The sequence below is a fragment of the Rhincodon typus genome, chromosome 7 (genome assembly GCF_021869965.1).
Source record: "Rhincodon typus isolate 14 chromosome 7, sRhiTyp1.1, whole genome shotgun sequence".
Classification (NCBI taxonomy): domain Eukaryota; kingdom Metazoa; phylum Chordata; class Chondrichthyes; order Orectolobiformes; family Rhincodontidae; genus Rhincodon; species Rhincodon typus.
This window is the reverse complement of record NC_063338.1, coordinates 62342621-62360755: the sequence shown is the minus strand read 5'-3', so window position 1 is coordinate 62360755 and position 18135 is coordinate 62342621. Positions and strand designations below refer to the sequence as shown.

General features: G+C 40.0%; 2 protein-coding genes across 7 annotated transcripts in view; one reads left to right on the top strand and one right to left on the bottom strand.

Annotated features, from left to right (window-relative positions):
- steap3 (STEAP family member 3, metalloreductase) overlaps positions 1–3426 on the top strand; it is a 33915-nt gene extending 30489 nt beyond the window's left edge. For both annotated transcript variants that reach the window (XM_020519975.2, XM_048598854.1), the window contains exon 5: positions 384–3426. In XM_020519975.2, coding sequence (XP_020375564.1) covers positions 384–680 — 297 coding nt within the window. In that variant the 3' untranslated portion in view covers positions 681–3426. The remainder of the gene's footprint in view (positions 1–383) is intronic.
- c7h2orf76 (chromosome 7 C2orf76 homolog) overlaps positions 2222–18135 on the bottom strand; it is a 65184-nt gene continuing 49270 nt past the window's right edge. For all 5 annotated transcript variants that reach the window (XM_048598856.1, XM_048598858.1, XM_020519980.2 and 2 more), the window contains 5 exons: positions 14942–15105; positions 12136–12186; positions 10727–10764; positions 3435–3516; positions 2222–2328 (listed from right to left, as the gene is read on the bottom strand). In XM_048598856.1, coding sequence (XP_048454813.1) covers positions 2252–2328; positions 3435–3516; positions 10727–10764; positions 12136–12186; positions 14942–15074 — 381 coding nt within the window. In that variant the 5' untranslated portion in view covers positions 15075–15105 and the 3' untranslated portion in view covers positions 2222–2251. The remainder of the gene's footprint in view (positions 2329–3434; positions 3517–10726; positions 10765–12135; positions 12187–14941; positions 15106–18135) is intronic.

The following is an 18135-nucleotide window of genomic DNA, read 5'->3' as shown; positions in this document are numbered from 1 at the left end:
ATCCTGTAGTACTAATTTTAAGTATTGTGGCTCTGTGCCCTAGCTATCATTTACCCCTTGTCAATATCACTAAATTATCAAGTTGTCTGTATCATACTTTGTGGGCCTATGCATGCACAAAGCTGTAATTCTATACGACAGTGATTATATTAGTGATTGCAATAATACAAAAGTACATTGAGAATGGTGAATTATGATGGGGGAAGTGAAGCAATATTTACAATGTAATCCAGCATTAAATATGAAGATATGCATGAAGCTACCAATAATAGAAATGCATACTAAAAGAACAGTGTCCAAGCTTGATAGCTGATGTACTTATTCATTTGTAAAAATTGGAATGAGATTCCTTTCTAACCAAGTGAACTTTAATTGTTTTTCAGTCTGGATTTGGAAGTGCTGCATTGGTGATCAGCACTCTACACACGCTGACATTTGGGTGGGCTAAAGCCTTCAACTCAGCCCAATACAAATTCTACCTGCCACCTACCTTTACAATTGCTCTCATCATACCTTGCATGGTGCTTCTAGCCAAAGTGTACCTGTTCCTTCCTTTTGTCAATCGCAAACTGACACGGATCAGACGTGGCTGGGAGGTTAATCGCCAAGTTAAATTCTGTAAGGGTGGTGATGCTAGCCAATTTTCAGATTACCAAGCAGAGAACACTAGCATTGTTTAAGAACTACCTCTGCAATATCTATCATTTATTTTTTGAAAATTTGCAAATTTTTTCAATTAATCGAAGCACTAATTCTATTTCTAGAGTATTTTGTAAGTTATAAATAAAAAGCTTTTTTGATATGATTGGTAAAGAATAGTTGTCTGCATTTCTATTTGTTTTGTTTATGCTTTGTACAGAAAGAATTATTAGCATTTTATTCGTTACATACGTGGGTAGTAACATAAAATGCCATTTATTAGAATGAATAGTTTTTAGGAGGGTTGATACTGTAGCAGTTTCTAATGTCATTTGTAATTGTTCAGAAGAATGTTCAGTATATGGAATAGTACAGAAGGAATAGACAGACCAGTGCCAAAACAATAGGTAGTTGTAAACATATATCAAGCACACATCTTCATAGTGAATCCATAAGATTACAAGATCCAAAATCAATAAGCTGCCACATAAAGAAACTACAGCATTCTATAAGTCTTGCAGATTGCACACTCTTCCTCTCAGCCCAATAGAGGATATTGACTTGAAGTCATCGAACTCTAAACATTAACTAAGATTCAGTTAAGAAGCAGGACTAAGCTAACTTAAATGACTTGCCCTTCATTGGAGCTGGAACAGCTAAGTTGTTCATCCTATACCTGGTGATGCGCTTAATAAGTCAGTGTCAAAAACAGCTCAATAACTGCACCAAATTATTTTGTGTAAGCAACTTGCAATATCCAAAATGACTTCAGAGGGTAATGTACGGTTACTCCTGCACAATTTAGTAACACTCAGATAAAAGCAAAATACTGCAGATGCTGGAAATCTGAAATAAACACAATGCTAGAGAAACTCAACATGTCTAGCAGCATCTGTGAACAGAAACGTTGAATCCAATATGACTTCAGAATAAAAGTTGGGTGGGGGCTGGGAGAGGGGAGACAGAGAGAAAATGCTCACACATGCTGGGCAGGAACACTGATTCTTTACTTACCCCATCAGAAACTCTTCCAATGTGACTGCTGCCTTTACCTAGATTAAGTGAATAGAAGTATTTTCTTTGCTGTGTGATGCTTTGGAATGTCAAGAGTGTGTAACAAACAAGCTGTGCCTTTCACTCTACTTTTAATGGGATGGAGACGATTTAATAAACTTTACACTTTTAGTGTAAGTTCTGATGGTTGGGATTCAATAAGTGAATTTATCTCCATTTGAAAAAATATTAACATAACTTGACTACAACATACAGTTTCTGATTTCACTCCATCCTTCCAGTTCCCCAACAGAAAATAAGACAGTGGTCTCCAACCTATTTCAGAATGAATAAGTAACCAATCATAAGCAGGTGGCTATTCCAATTTTCTACCTTTATTGCAGGGAAAGTACTCAATATTTTAAGGCAAAAACATCACGGAAGAGGCTATTAGGCTAACCAAATTAAAGTGTACAGTTCTACTGTCAACATTAACAGGAAATAACTAAGTTTATTTATATAGATGAGCACCTCGATTCATGAACAAGTTTCAGCATATTCTGAAGGATATAATATGAGCTCATTAAAATTGTTTGAGATTTAGCACATTTTATTTCAATCACCATTTTACTACAGGGTTCTTTTTGAACTTTTCATAATCTTCTCTCTTAAAACAAGCAATTTCTGTTTCATGGGCTGAAAAATAAAGAGACAAACATGAAGGTCTTCTATAATATTTTACAAGCTTGTGTTTCGCTCAAAACTAATTGTTGAGAAAGTCCACTTGTGTTTAAATCTTTACAGTCTTGGTAAATTCTATCACTGAATTCTCCAACAGGAAACAATGGACAGTAATTAGAGGTACAAACAAAAAACTGATTTTGTTTTTGTTAATTGGGAATGATGAGATTAATAGTATTACAAACTCTATCCCAAATAAAATCAGCCAATTTAGAATGGATTGGTGACAGTGACCAGATCCTGCAGTGTATGTATGGCTGAAAGTGTATTTTACCACTGAGTCATTTGCAAGCTAGGTTCAGGCTTCTAACTACAAATTGGATATAACTCAAAATTGTAGCTTTTTTGACTGGTTATTATAAACAAGTTGGATTCCTAAATTTGAATTACAAATAAAGTGTAATGTCAAATTCCTTCATTAGATGCAATTTCAATTTTAGCTAATGTGTTAGTTGGACATATAAATTGACAAAAATAAATAATGCTGCAACATTTCAGTCTTAAAAGTTTAATGTTTAAATACTGTCTGTAAACCTTAAATCAGTGACAAATTTGAGAACTGGAATTTAGAACAAATAGTCGATAAGCTGAAATTTCATTTGATTTGAGAATCTACATCTTGTCCCAAAAAATAAATTTAAAGCAATCAAATCTAAATAGCTGACAAAAAGAAACATCACTGATCTGTCCAATTCTACCTGCTCACTAGAAAACTATCTATTTCACATTTACTGTGCATTATGTTGTAAACAGAGATTTATCTTCACTGTTTTGGCAATAGTTTGGGATTGGGCTTTGTTTGTGTTCTAGATTTGTCTAGGCACTAGGGCTAACTTTCAAGTAAGAATCTACGTTTTGACATGTTTGTTTCATTTAAATGTGGAGTTACTCCTAATTTCTGGTGTTGAAATGTAAAACTACTTTCTGTGTTTGAAGAGATTCTTAGATCAAACTGGTTTTCACTAAACACAAACTAATCAGAAAGCAATTCTGAATGCAACAATTGTATGTTCACGCAAACAAAATAAAGACAAAATGTTAATGGTTTCCTAATCACCTACCCACTCCTGCTTCTTTCAATGTGCTCGCCTCCTTTAATATAAGTTGGTCATCATTATCCAAACTTACAACGAGATCATTTGTCTGAAAAATGGAAAATAAAAAGTACTGCTTTAGAACTGGACATGATAAAAAGCACAACCAGGTCTAGGCACCCTTTTAAATTCCTTATCAATAACATCTGGAAATGTGACCCAAAATTGATGGTCAGCATATAGATTAGTCACGCAATATCATTCTTACATTTCACCGTTCCAGTAAACAGTATCACACCAGCGAGACAGACCCATCAGGGTGACAAACCCTGTCATGGAGGTTGAGAGGGAATGACCCTGATCTCCAATGCAGCGCCCATGAAAGAAACCTACTGTTAATTATGGCCTTGCCCTCTGCCAGTTCATTAAATCAATACACCTCCCATGTTGAACATCATTTGAACAAAGTACAGAGGGTAGCAAGGATATAAAATGCTGAGTGGAAAACTTTTAAATGTCCATCACCAAGAGTGGCTTGGTAGTATTCTTCCAACTGAACTAACTGAACGCTATTTGACACAGCTATCAAAATGAGTTTGCAACAGTAAATCTACTGGACCTCATCCTCTCCAATCTAGCTGTCATTCACGTATCTGTCCATGATGCTGCTGGTAGGAATGATCACCAAATAATTCTCAGCACCAGAGTGGTTTGAGAGCGTTTTGCTGTATACGTATCTAACGGCTCAAAACTGAGCATCCATATGGCACCTTAGGCCATTTGCAGCAAGACCGTATTCCATTACAATCAATAACCTTATTGCTTGGAATATTTATCATGTTTATTCCATTAAATTGGGATAACACTGGTTGAATAAAAAGCACAGGGCAGCATGTAAGGAACAACACTAGACATACTGAAAAATGAGATTTCACCGTGTGAAGCCATGAAACAGAGCTATATACATGTCAAACAGAAGCAGTAAGGTGTAAGCAGATAATTGATCGCCATACCACAGGAGCAGATCAAAGCTCCTCAATCCTGTCACATGCAATCATAGATGGTAAACAGTTAAACAAATAACAAGAGGTAGTCGCTCCAATAAACATTCCCATTCTCCATGATGACAAGAGTCTAGTATGTAAGTGCAAAAGACAAGGTTAAAAACCCAGTGGATCCAACTCAGCCTATTTTTGAAACTACCACCCAATTTCCCCTCCCCCACTCAAATGCAGCTTCCAGTGTATCTGATTCAGTTCACATGGTATCAATAAACAGTTAAATGCACTGAATAAAGCAAAGACCATGGTCTGAACAACATCTCAGTTACAGTCCTGAAGTCTTGTGTTGGGGAACTAGCCCCTGCTCCAAGCAAAGCTGCGTCAGTACGGATACAATGAAGTGTCCATTTGACAAAATGGGAAATCATCCAGTTCAAACCAAGAAGCAGGACAAATCCAATTTCACCAATTTATTCTTAATCATCCAAATAACATAGGCCAGCACTGACACAAACATCGAGTGGCACTTATTACTAACCTGCTTCCCAACCCTCAGTTTGTATTCTACCAGTACCACTTAGCTACAGACATCACAGCCTTGTTCCGAACATGCAAAAGAGCCGAATGCAAGTAACTTTCAGGCCACAGATATTAGCCATCTGCCCTTAACATTAACAGGTGAACTCCCAACTATCCTGGGGTCACCACTGACCAGGAATTTAACTGGACTAGTTGCATAAATACTGCAGCTACAACAGAAGTGGATTAATCCCCTGACCACCAAAACATCATCTCCCAAACCATCCACAATCTCATCACTTCAGGTGACCTCCCACCCACAGCCTCCAACCTCATTGTTCCCAAACCCCACACCGCCTGTTTCTATCTCCTTCTCAAAATCCACAAACCTGACCTCCCTGGTCGACCCATTGTCTCCGCCTGCTCCTGCCCCACCGAACTTATCTCTACTTATCTCACCTCCAATTTTCTCCCCCTTGGTCCAGCAACTCCCCACCTACGTCCATGACACCAGCCATGCCCTCCACCTCCTCCAAAACTTCTGATTCCCCGGTCCCCAACACCTCTTCTTTACCATGGACGTCCAGTCCTTATACACTTGCATTCCCCATGCAGATGGCCTAAAGGCGCTCCGCTTCTTCCTGTCCTGCAGGCGTGACCAGTCCCCCTCCACTGACAACCTCATCCGCTTAGCTGAACTCGTCCCCACCCTTAACAACTTCTCTTTCAATTCCTCCCAATTCCTACAGACAAAGGAGTTGGCCGTGGGTACCCACATGGGCCCAAGCTATGCCTGCCTCTTTGTTCATTACATAGAACAATCCCTCTTCCGTAGCTACACTGGCCCTAAACCCCACCTCTTCCTCCATTACATCGATGACTGTATCGGCAGCGCCTCGTGCTCCCACGAGGAGCTCGAACAGTTCATCCACTTCACCAACACCTTCCATCCCAACCTTAACTTCACCTGGACCATCTCTGATACCTCTCTCTCCTTCCTAGACCTCTGTTTCCATCTCTAGCAACCACCTGGAAATCGATATCCATTTCAAGCCTACCGACTCCCACAGCTACCTAGAATACACCTCCTCCCACCCACCTTCCTGTAAAAATGCCATTCCCTATTCCCAATTCCTTCGCCTCTGCCGCATCTGCACCCAGGATGAGGCATTCCACTCCCGAACATCTCAGATGTCCTCGTTTTTCAAGGACCGCAACATCCCCCCCCGACAGTGGTCGCGAACGCCCTCGACCGTGTCTCCCGCATTTCCCGCAACTCATCCCTCACACCCCCTCCATGCAATAACAACCAAAACAGAATCCTCCTCGTCCTCACATACCACCCCACCAACTTCCGGATCCAACGCATCATCCTCCGACACTTCTGCCATCTGCAATCCAACCCCACCACCAAAGACGTTTTCCCCTCCCCACCCTTATCTGCATTCCGGAGGGACCACTCTCTCCGTGACTCCCTTGTCCGCTCCACACTCCCCTCCAGCCCCACCACACCCGGCACTTTTCCCTGCAACCTGCCCCTACACCACACCCCCATCCCAGGCCCCAAGAAGACCTTCCACATCAAGCAGGTGTTCACCTGCACATCTGCTAATGTGGTATACTGTATCCGCTGTTCCAGATGTGGCCTCCTCTACGTCGGGGAAACGAAACGGAACACCTATGCTCGGTTGGCAACAAACAACTGCACCTCCCAGTCGCGAACCATTTCAACTCCCCCTCCCACTCCTTAGACGACATGTCCATCTTGGGCCTCCTGCAGTGCCACAACGATGCCACCCAAAGGTGGCAGGAACAGCACCTCATATTTCACTTGGGAACACTGCAGCCCAATGGTATCAATGTGGACTTCACAAGCTTCAAAATCTCCCCTCCCCCAACCGCATCCCAAAACCAGCCCAGTTTGTCCCCACCTCCCTAACCTGTCCTACCTCCCACCTATCCCCTCCTCCCACCTCAAACCCCACCCCCGTCTTCTACCTACTACCCTCATCCCACCCCCTTGACCTGTCCGATCTCCCTGGACTGACCTATCCCCTCCCTAACTCCCCAACTACACTCACCTCTACTGGCTCCACCCCCGCCTCTTTGACCTGTCTGTCTCCTCTCCACCTATCTTCTCCTTTATCCATCTTCTAGCCGCCTCCCCCTCTCTCCCTATTTATGTCAGAATCCCCTTCCCTTCCCCCATTTCTGAAGAAGGGTCTAGGCCCGAAACGTCAGCTTTCTTGCTCCTCTGATGCTGCTTGGCCTGCTGTGTTCATCCAGCTCTAGATCTTGTTATCTTGGATTAATCTGTGGTCATGTGACTCACCATAACATGTCTATCATCGATAAGGCACAGTTAGGAGTTTGATGGACTAAATTCCACTTGCCTGGATAAGCATCACTCCAAAAACACTCAGAAACCTGACACAATCCAGGACAAAACAGCCCATTTGGCATCCACCGCATTACATAATCCCAAGGACACCAATGTCCATCTCTCATGTTGGACGACAATAGTCCTCCTCAGCTGAACCCGGACGAATTCCTTTGATTCCTCTAGATGACATGATTCAAAAGTATTCCTGCCTAGCCTCCCACATCCATAAATTTGACATAATTTAAACTTTGTTGCCTGTGTTCTTACTAATGCCAACACCTCTGCTCACTGACCTACAGCGGCTTCCAGTCAAACAAAATCTCAATTTTAAACATCTCAGCATTGTTTCCAAATCGTTCCATAACCTTGCACCCCGCATCTCTGAAATTGCCTCCAACTCCACAGTCCTCAGAGCCATCTGTGACATCTAACTCTAGCTTCTTCAGCATTCCCAATTTTAGTTGCTCCACAAATGACAGCCACACCTTAAGATCCTGAAGCCCTAAATTCTGGAAATCCATATTCTCGGCCTTTCCAACTCTCCTTCTTTAGGATATTCCATAAAACCTACCTCCTTAATCAAACTTTGGAAAATCTGGCATAATGTTACTTTATGTGACTCAGAGTTTAACTTTGCTTTATAATGTTTCTGTGATATTTTGGTATGTTAAAGGTGCTCTATCAATAAGATTTTTAAAAAATATTTCCTCCCTTCTCAAGTGCGTAATCATCACAGGGTCTATTATCTACAAGATCCATTACTACAACTCACAATGGGTAATTGAACAGCATCTTCCCAAACCTAAAGCAATGCTGCCCAAAAGGACAAAGGAAGCAGTCATATGGGAACTCCATCACCTGTAAATTGACCTCCAGTTACACTTAGAAGTATATCACAATCCCTTCATAGACACCAAGTTAAAATCCCAAAACTCTACAATAACAAAACTATGGAAATACCAAAAGCAATTCAAGAATGCACTTCAACATCATCTTCCAGCGTCAATAGAACAAAGAACAAAGAAAATTACAGCACAGGAACAGGCCCTTCTGCTCTCCAAGCCTGCGCCGATCCAGATCCTCTATCTAAACCTGTCGCCTATTTTCCAAGGATCTGTATCCCTCTGCTCCCTGCCCATTCATGTATCTGTCTAGATACATCTTAAATGACGCTATCGTGCCTGCCTCTACTACCTCCGCTGGCAACACGTTCCAGGCACCCACCACCCTCTGTGAAAAGAACTTTCCACGCATATCTCCCTTAAACTTTTCCCCTCTCACCTTGAAATCGTGACCCCTAGTAATTGAGTCCCCCACTCTGGTAAAAAGCTTCTTGCTATCCACCCTGTCTATACCTCTCATGATTTTGTAGACCTCAATCAGGTCCCCCCTCAATCTCCGTCTTTCTAATATAAATAATCCTAATCTACTCAACCTCTCTTCATAGCTAGCGCCCTCCATACCAGGCAGCATCCTGGTGAACCTCCTCTGCACCCTCTCCAAAGCATCCACATCCTTTTGGTAATGTGGCGACCCGAACTGTACGCAGTATTCCAAATGTGGTCAAACCAAAGTCCTATACAACTGCAACGTGACCTGCCAACTCTTGTACTCAATACCCCGTCCGATGAATGAAAGCATGCCGTATGCCTTCTTGACCACTCTACTGACCTGCGTAGCGACCTTCAGGGTACAATGGACCTTAACACCCAGATCTCTCTGTGCAGCAATTTTCCCCAGGGCTTTTCCATTTACCACATAGTTCGCTCTTGAAAGGATGAAATAATGAAAGGATGTTGTCCCATTAGGTGAACAGCACCAGCTGATCATCCATCTCAGTACCCTCGTCTTACTTTTGGCCTATATCCTTTGCTATTTTAGCTCTAAGAACTATATCCAACTCCCTCTTTAAAACATTCAATGTTTTGGCCTCAACCGTTTTCTGTAGCAGAGAATTCGACAAGTTCACACTCTCTGGGTGAAAAAAATTTCTCCTTACCTCAGGCCAACCCACTTCCTTAAACTGTGACCCTTGGTTCTGGACTCCCTAGTCATTAGGAACATCCTTCCTGTATTTACCTGGTCATGTTCTGTTGGAATTTTGTAGGTTTCTATGAGATCCGCACTCATTCTTCTAAACTTCAGTGAACATAGTTCTAAAATTTTGGTAAGAACATTTCTGTAACATTGAATTTCAAGAAAATAATTTTCTGTTTGAGGGATCTGAACAAGCTGAGCCAATCTCAAAGGGGCTTTAAATGTCTCTCCTTCAAAATGCAGGAAAGCAGTATTAATCTCTCATATTACTGAAATTAGGTGGTGTTGGATTAATAGAAGTAAAAAGGGAATTCTTACTACAGATTGTCAACTATAGCAATAGTAGTTTTATCAATAGAAGCATGACATGAACTGATCACTGCTGAAAATAACTGTATTATCAATAACAGCAATTAGAATGTAGGACTAACTTTCTTCCAAAAATGTCAAAACAAGGTTAAAAACTGAACTAATGTCAAGTTAAATATTACAATAATTACTATCACAGCTGCTGGATTACTTATGGAACTGATATTGGCCATTATTACAAATTAGTAAAATCTAACCTTCATTTAAACACTAGTTAATTATTCTTCAACAGTTTTTGGAGCCTTGTGCTTTTGAAAGTGAAAATAAACATCTCTTCAAACAAAAATGTTAAAAAATAAGAGTGCTGAAAGAAAATAGAAGGTAGAAACTACATTCCAAAAATTAGGATCAGAAGATTAAAATTTGGATCAGGTTTCTTATGAAAGCTATCATTCATAAGTGGTGAGAACAGGCCAAAACAAAAACACTTCCAGAATTAAAATACTCTTATGCATTTGCAGCAGGAAAGTTGCCTACTAAAGGCAGCTTTCGAAATGATGTTATACATAGATGTCAACACATAGAGTGGGTGTATAAATGGTAAATTAATTTTCATGAATTATAAAGTGAAGCATTTTGCCACAAGAAAGAAAGAAACCACATACTGCTTGGATAATAATAGTCTAAATGGCATACAGGAATGAAGAGGTCCAGGGGTGCACAGTAAAAACTAATAACCTTGATTTCTTTTTTGTATAAAATAGTCAGTGTGTCCAAGAATATAGCATTTTAAAACCTTAACATCTTTAAAACTGAACTAGGATCAGTTTGCAAAGTTGTTAGTTGCCATGTATAAAACGGAATATATATATATATATTGTATATAAACATATATACAGTGCAGGTCTTTGTAAGATTCTAATATGCAAGGAAATTTTGGTTTTGTATTAATGTACAATCAAGTGCAGTAATTTTTTGTGTTAGTGCATCATGGATTACAATTAGTTGTATTAAAATTTTAAATAACAAAAATTAAAAAAATGTAAAAGGTCTTCAGTATTTAAATATACCTTTGCTCCATGTGCTTGGTGAATAATCTTTAATGTATCTGCAGAGAGATTATAAAATTAGTAAAAGTTACTCTGTTCAGAAATAAAAAGAAAACCAGATCTGGACGATTCTGTCCCTGCTTTCTCAACCTGTGTTTAACATTATAGATTTCTCATTCTCTGTTCTTGTTTTCACCACTCAGTGAACCTGGTGTTAGATTTAGGGGTCGGATCCTTTTGTAAACACAAAAATATTCTGGTTTATCCCTCTAAAGCTTGGGAGAGTCAAGCTGGAACTACAAATAGCTAGAGAATATCAGACTGGATCACATAATAATAATTGAATTATTTAGTTGAATCATAATTACTTACTTTCCCTCAAACAAGAGTGCTCAGAAAACTGAAACAATAGCACCGGTGCTTCACAGCTTTCTTAGCTCTTCCTAAACTCAGGAGCAGGCACAAGGAAGATAATTAAAACTAGAAGGAAGGCGGATACCAGCCTGGCTAATATAGTATATGATATTCATCATTAATGATTTAGAGGGAAGACATAACTGCCAGTCATCTGCGACAGCAGGAACATGTAGTACCATGACCAACACCACTCAAAAACAAAAGTTGAAAGACTGACCGCTATAACACTTGGGAACTGTATCTCATGGCTAGAAATATTCAAACGTTATCTACAGAACGATAATGTAGAGGCTGATTGTCACACTTTATGGTATTTCAGAATCATTGAAATGGTACTTAAATGAATTATGTTGGGCCAGATTTTTCAAGGAGTAGCAATCATAATCAGACTGACACTTCCCTCCACTTTTTTTTTAAAATGTTAAGAAAGAGCTCTGCATTCCAATTATGTCTCCTTCAGAAATGTTCAGTGTACTTTAAATCTGACAAGTCTCTCATAGTGCAAGATAGTCAAGGGAAGTGAACCACGACTTTTTTTTCACAGTATTAGTTGCAGTATTGTACGATTGAAATGTCTAGCAGTACAGACAACCACTATGAAAGCCCTGTGAAAGGCTAAGTACGCAAAGTAAGCATGAAGGTAGGTGCATCCGGAGAGGGGGATAATCTGGGTTCGGTGTTAGGGGTGGGGTCTGGGAGAGGTGTACTTGGGCATGTGGCAATTTATGTAGGATTTAAACTAGGCTTCAAAATTGTCCAACATTTCCTGGGTAAGAGTTAACTTTCCTGCAGTGGAACCACCGAGTTAAATGGATATTTCTAAGTGTTCGTTGCCACAATAAGGATTCCGCAGGTTACTAATATGCAATTCCCAACTACATTGCAGAAATGATTATCTAGCCACCAGAATATCCAGGCAATTATTTTTAATGAAACCCTTACATAAATGAAAATATTTTCTAATGATTAAAATGGCAGCTAAATTGAGCTATTTCAATTCAAATGCAACATACCATAGGTGTATTTCTTAAAAGGTGGTGGAAGACCAGGTTTTGAAGATAAATCTGTGGAAAGCAAAGACAAACATTTCTACATAACATTGATGCAGATTATCAAATAAAAAACAGTCACCATGTTTGGGTATGCTGCAGTCGTTGCTCAATGATGACAAAAATATAACTTCACCTGAATGGGAACATGACAAATTACAATTAGCATAAAGGAAATAGCACTTGAATACAGAAGATTCATCAAGTAAGAAACCGTAGTCAAAACATAGGAGGACATTTAGCCCATTCAGTCCATGTTATCTTACACAGTAATCCAGTCATTCCTACCATATACACCAGAAAATTTATTTCTGTTAAGATCATTTCAACTTCCACCATCCTTTTCGGCAGCAAGTTCCAGTTCATTATCATTCATTGCATAAAAAGCTCTTCCTCACATCTTCACATCACAAACGCAACAACTTAAATGCATAAGAAAAACCAAAAGAACTGCGGATGCTGTAAGTCAGAAACAAAAATAGAAATTGCTGGAAAAGCTCAACAGGTTTGGCAGCATCTGTGAAGAAAAATGAGAATTAACGTTTCATGTCCGGTGACCCTTCCTCAGAGCTTAAAAATGCATGTTGTGTCATACTTGCATCATCGGCTAATACAAAAAGCCTTCACTCGTCTACCCTATCTAAAGCTGTCACAGAGTAATAAGACCCTATAAAATCTCACCCAAACCATCTTGGCTCCAAAAAAATGCCAGCTTCTCATAATGTTCTTGTAGCTACATTACCACATAGAGTCAGAGATGTACAGCATGGAAACAGACCCTTTGGTCCAACTCACCCACACCAACCAGACATCCCAAATAAATCTAGTATCATTTGCTGGCATTTGGCCCATATCCCTCTTAACCCTTCCTAATCCTATATCCATCCAAATGCCTTTTAAATGTTGTAATTATACTGGCATCCACTACTTCCTCTGGCAGCTCATTCCACACTTGCACCACTTTCTGTGTGAAAAAGTTGTCCTTTAGGTCCCTTTTAAATCTTTCCCCTCTCACCTTAAACCTATGCCCTCTAGTTTTGGACTCCCCAACCCTGCAGAAAAGACCTTGGCTATACACCCTATCCATGCCCTTCATGATTTTATAAACCTCTGTAAGGTCAGCCCACAGCCTTTGATGCTCCAGGTAAAATAGACAAAGCCTCTTCAGCCCTCCCTATAGCTCAAACCCTCCAACCCTGGCAAAATCCTTGCAAATCTTTTCTGAACCCTTTCAAATTTCACAACATCCTTCCTACAGCAAGGGAACAGAATTGCACACAGTATTCCAAAAGTGGCCTAATCAATATCCCTTACAGCCACATGACTTCCCAACTCCTTCAATATTCAATGCACAGACCAATAAAGGCAAGCATACCAAACACCTTGTTCACTATCCTAACTATCTCCGACTCCACTTTCAAGGAGCTACGAATCTGCACTCCAAGGTCTCTTTGTTCAGCAGCACTCCCCAGGACCTTATCATTAAGTGTGTAAGTCCTGCCCTGATTTGCCTTTCCAAAATGCAGCACCTCACATTTATCTAAATTAAACCCCAGCTGCCACTTCTCAGCCCATTGACCTATCTGAACAAGATCCCGTTGTACTCTGAGGTAACGTTCTTCGCTGTCCACCATACCTCCAATTTTGGTGTCATCTGCAAACTCATTGACCATATCATATTTTGAGAACAATTTTGTAAATCTCCTCTGCACCCTCAAGGACATTCAGACCCTTCCTAAACGGTCATAATCAGAACTGGGTACAATACTTATGGCCTTAACCAGAGTATTATAAAGTTTTATTATAACTTTCCTGTTTTTGCACTCAGTACCTCTACTTATTAAGTCCAAGATCCCTTTGCTAACTCTAATCTGAATACGTCCTGCACCTTCAAATATTTTAGGTACATGAAACCCCAGGACCCTCTGTATCTGCATTGTTCAGGATTATACCATGAAGTATATATTACCTCTTCATACCAATGCTACCAAAACACATTACCTCGCACTTCCCTGTATTAAATTCTATTAGGCATTTGTCTGTCCGTTCCAGCCTACGTTATCTTGCAGCTGATTGGTATCCTTACTGTTTGTCACACCTCCAAGTTTGGTATCATCAGGTTTGGACATTTTTTTCAGCATCTTAATATCCATAATTTGTATATATTAAATGAAAGGTAAACTCTCAGTTATTGCACATTTCACAACCTGAGAAGTAATTTACACTCATTTTAGTATTTTCAAGTATAATCACTGCTGGATGGCTACCAATTTGTGTACTAACAGTAATGAAATAGGTTTGGCAGGACAATAGCAAATTTAATTTTAATGATTAGATAGTCTGTTTTTTGTGATATTGGTTGAGAAATAACTATGGTCAGAGAGAACTCCTCTGTTGTTCCACAAGATAGCTAAGAAATCGCATATCCATTTGAGAAAACAGACAAGGTTTCAATTTAAGGTAGAATGCAGTAGTACATTAGTTTCCCCATTAATACTGTGTCAATAGTATCATTCATTTTGTCATTTAATCTCTCCTACCCTCTATCATATCAGACTTTTGGTCTTTAACCCATCTATTACATTACTAAAATTGCCCAGTTCTGATGAAAGGCCAGGACCTTCAATGGTAACTTTGTTTCTCTCTCTGCAGATGCTGCTAAACTTGATCAAGTACTTCTATAAGTTTCTGTTTTTTGTTAAACAAAATAACTTAACAGGTTGAATATGAAGAACAAACAGGTATTTATATCTCTTGCCGATTATCTCACCATTCTGGAGAAAGTTAAGGAATTCCTTTACAGTTTGATCTACATTAACATCATGGTAGACCACAGGTTTGAAATTGCGATGTTCAAAGGACCGCACCAAACGAATTGTGACAGTTATTTTCTCAGGAGACATGTGTTGCACCAGGAATTTTAATATGTCGAGCCTATGAATTGCAAAGGAATAATTGAGTTAACCTGTGATGACAAAGAGAATTTTGTGCACAGTTCAAATTTAACATTTGAATACCAGGAAGCCTTTCATCATGAAAATACATTTTTATATATTCAAAAACATCAATTTCTGTTTTTCTGCAGCTTAGACAATCATTTGAGGCTACAACAGAACATAACACACGAAATGCATTAATAGATAGTCCTCAAAATTGATTCAGTAATAAGACTGAATCCTGAGATTTGGCCAACATGTGGGCAGCACGGTGGCTCAGTAGTTAGCACTGCTGCCTCACAGTGCCAGGGAGCCAGGTTCGATTCCATCCTTGGGCAACTGTCTGTGTGGAGTTTGCACATTCTGTCAGCGCCACGGTGGCTCAGTTCTTAGCACTACTACCTCACAGCGCCAGGGACTCAGGTCCAATTCCACCCGTGGGCGACTGTGTGTGGAGTTTGCACATTCTCCCCGTGTCTGAGAGAGTTTTCTCCCACAGTCCAAAGATGTGCGGGTTAGGTAGATTGGCCATGCTAAATTGCCCACAGTATCCAGGGATGTGTAAATTAGGTAGATTAGATATCAAAAATGTAGAGCTACAGGGAAAGGATACGGGATCTGGGTGGGATGCTCATCGGAGGAGTGGTGTGGGTTTTTTGGACCGAATGGCCTGTTTCCACACTATAGGGATTCTACAATTAATTTAACCACGTAAACACCGTTAGGAACAGAAAAAAGCAACAATCTACATGGCAAGCCCAGAGAGAGCTCATCAAGGAGTACATTAGGATATTCTGCATCATGTGGCGCTGAGTGTAACTGAGACTAAAGATCAAAGAAGATAGGGTACAAATCAGTATAGTATAGTTGTTGTCACTTCATTGGCATGGCTGTTTGCAATGATTCAATTTTTTTAAAAAAGTCTATTTTTTTAAAAACAAAAATTGGTTCATGGTAATATTGGCATTGCTGGCTAGGCTAACATTTATCATCCTTGAGAAGGTGGAAGTTAGCTATCACATATCTATTGCCTTGTCGTTCCAGGTGGTAGAGGTTTGGAAAGCGCTGTCAGAGGAGCCTTGATGAGTTACTACAATACATCATGTAGATGGCATACACTGCTGTCACTGTGATGAAGGGCATGAATATTGAAGGTGGTGAACAGGGTACCAGTCAAGCTGGCTACTTCATCCTGAATGGCATCAAGCCTCTTGAGGACTTGAACACAGGGGTCAATCAGTAAGTTTGTGGACGATATGAAAATCAGTAAGGTGGTAAATAGAGAGGAAGATAGCCTTAGATTACAAGGGGATATAGACAGGCTGGTCAGATGGGTTGATCAACAGAAGTTAATCCAAAATCCATGTGTAAGTTGATGCACTTCGGCATTACAAAGTGGGTGGGAATCGGGAACGCACTGACTGGAAAGGTGGTAGAGGCAGAAACCCTCGTAATAGTTGAGAAGTATTTAGCTGTGCATTCTCAATGCCTACGCATACAATGCTATGGGCCTTGTGCTAGAAAATGGGATTAGAATAGCTAAGTGCTTATTTTTAACTAGTGCAGACTGAATGGGCCGAAGAACCTTTTCCTGTGCTGTAGACATCTGTGAAACTAAGACTCTACAAAAGTGTTGGTAGAAATATATTCATTCTTGTAGATGGTTGATACACAGACACTTGGGAGTTGGAGTCCACATACTGCAAAATTCCTAGACTCTGAAGTACTCTTTGAGCCACCTATGTGCTAGACAAGTGCAGCTTCTGGTCAGTGGGAAACCCCAAGTTCCTGATAGTAGGGGATTCAGCAATTGAACATCAAGGGAAGGTTTTCATTTTCATCTGTTGGAGATCATTGACTGGTACTCGTGTGGCATGAACGTTACTTGCCATTTATCAACGCAATTTTTTTTTTTTAAAAAACAGGTCTTGCTGTATTAAGGGCTACTTTAGTATCTGAGGAGTCACTAACAGTGTTAAACACAGTGCAGTTATCAGCAAACATCCCTACTCTTGATCTTATGGAGGAAGGCCATTCATTAATCGGGCCAAGGACACTACTATAAGGAACTCCTGCAGGTTGTGGCCAGAGGCCAAGATGACTGACTTGCAACAACCACAGCCATTTTTTTTTTTTGCCAGGTATGATATGAAGCAGCTGAGAATTTTCATTCATTCACATTGGCTCCAATAAGCTAGGGCTCCATAATGCCTTATTCATTGAATGCTGCCTTGCTCTTTTGTACAAGCAGAACCCAAACTGAGTGTCAGTGAGCAGGTTATTCCTTTGCAAGTGCTCCTTGATCGCACTGTCAGCAACCCTTTGTCACTTTGTTGATAAATTGAGGGTTTTGGCGAGGTTGGATTTGTCCTATTTGACACACAGGGTTAAGTTTTCATGATGTGAGGTATATGCCAGCGTTGTAGCTGTACAGGTAGAGCTTGGCTAGGGCATCATCATTCAGATTGGTCACTGGAACTGAGATTTTTGTAAATTAGTTACCTAATTTAGCAGTACTTTACCTATTGTATGTCAGAAGTTTTTAATGTAACACTAGCAAGTGAATCCGAGTGAGAAAAAGAGATTACAGAAGCTAAAATTTTATCATTGTACCATCCAGATACATGTGCATTTCTCTGATGCACAAGTTTCTAAAAATAAGGAAGTTGAGTCAAGTGTCCTAGCCCTGATACAGGTACCGAAACTTAAACGTGAATTTACCCAGCAAGATCCAGAAGAAATGAATGTCAAATTATAATGAAGTGATACAGCTTTGTACAAATAAGAAGTGAACAATTATACTGTATTTCTAGCATCTTGAGATGCCTACCACTCCTTTATTGTCCTTCATAAATAAATAAAGTGAATTAATGCAGAATGAAAACAAAAACAGAAATTACTGGAGAAACTCAACAGGTCTGGCAGCACGTGAACAGAAAATAGTGTTAACACTGTGTCCAGTTACGGTTAGATTCTTAAGTTTTTCCAACCATGTGTTTTCATTTCAGATCTTCAGCATCCACAGTTC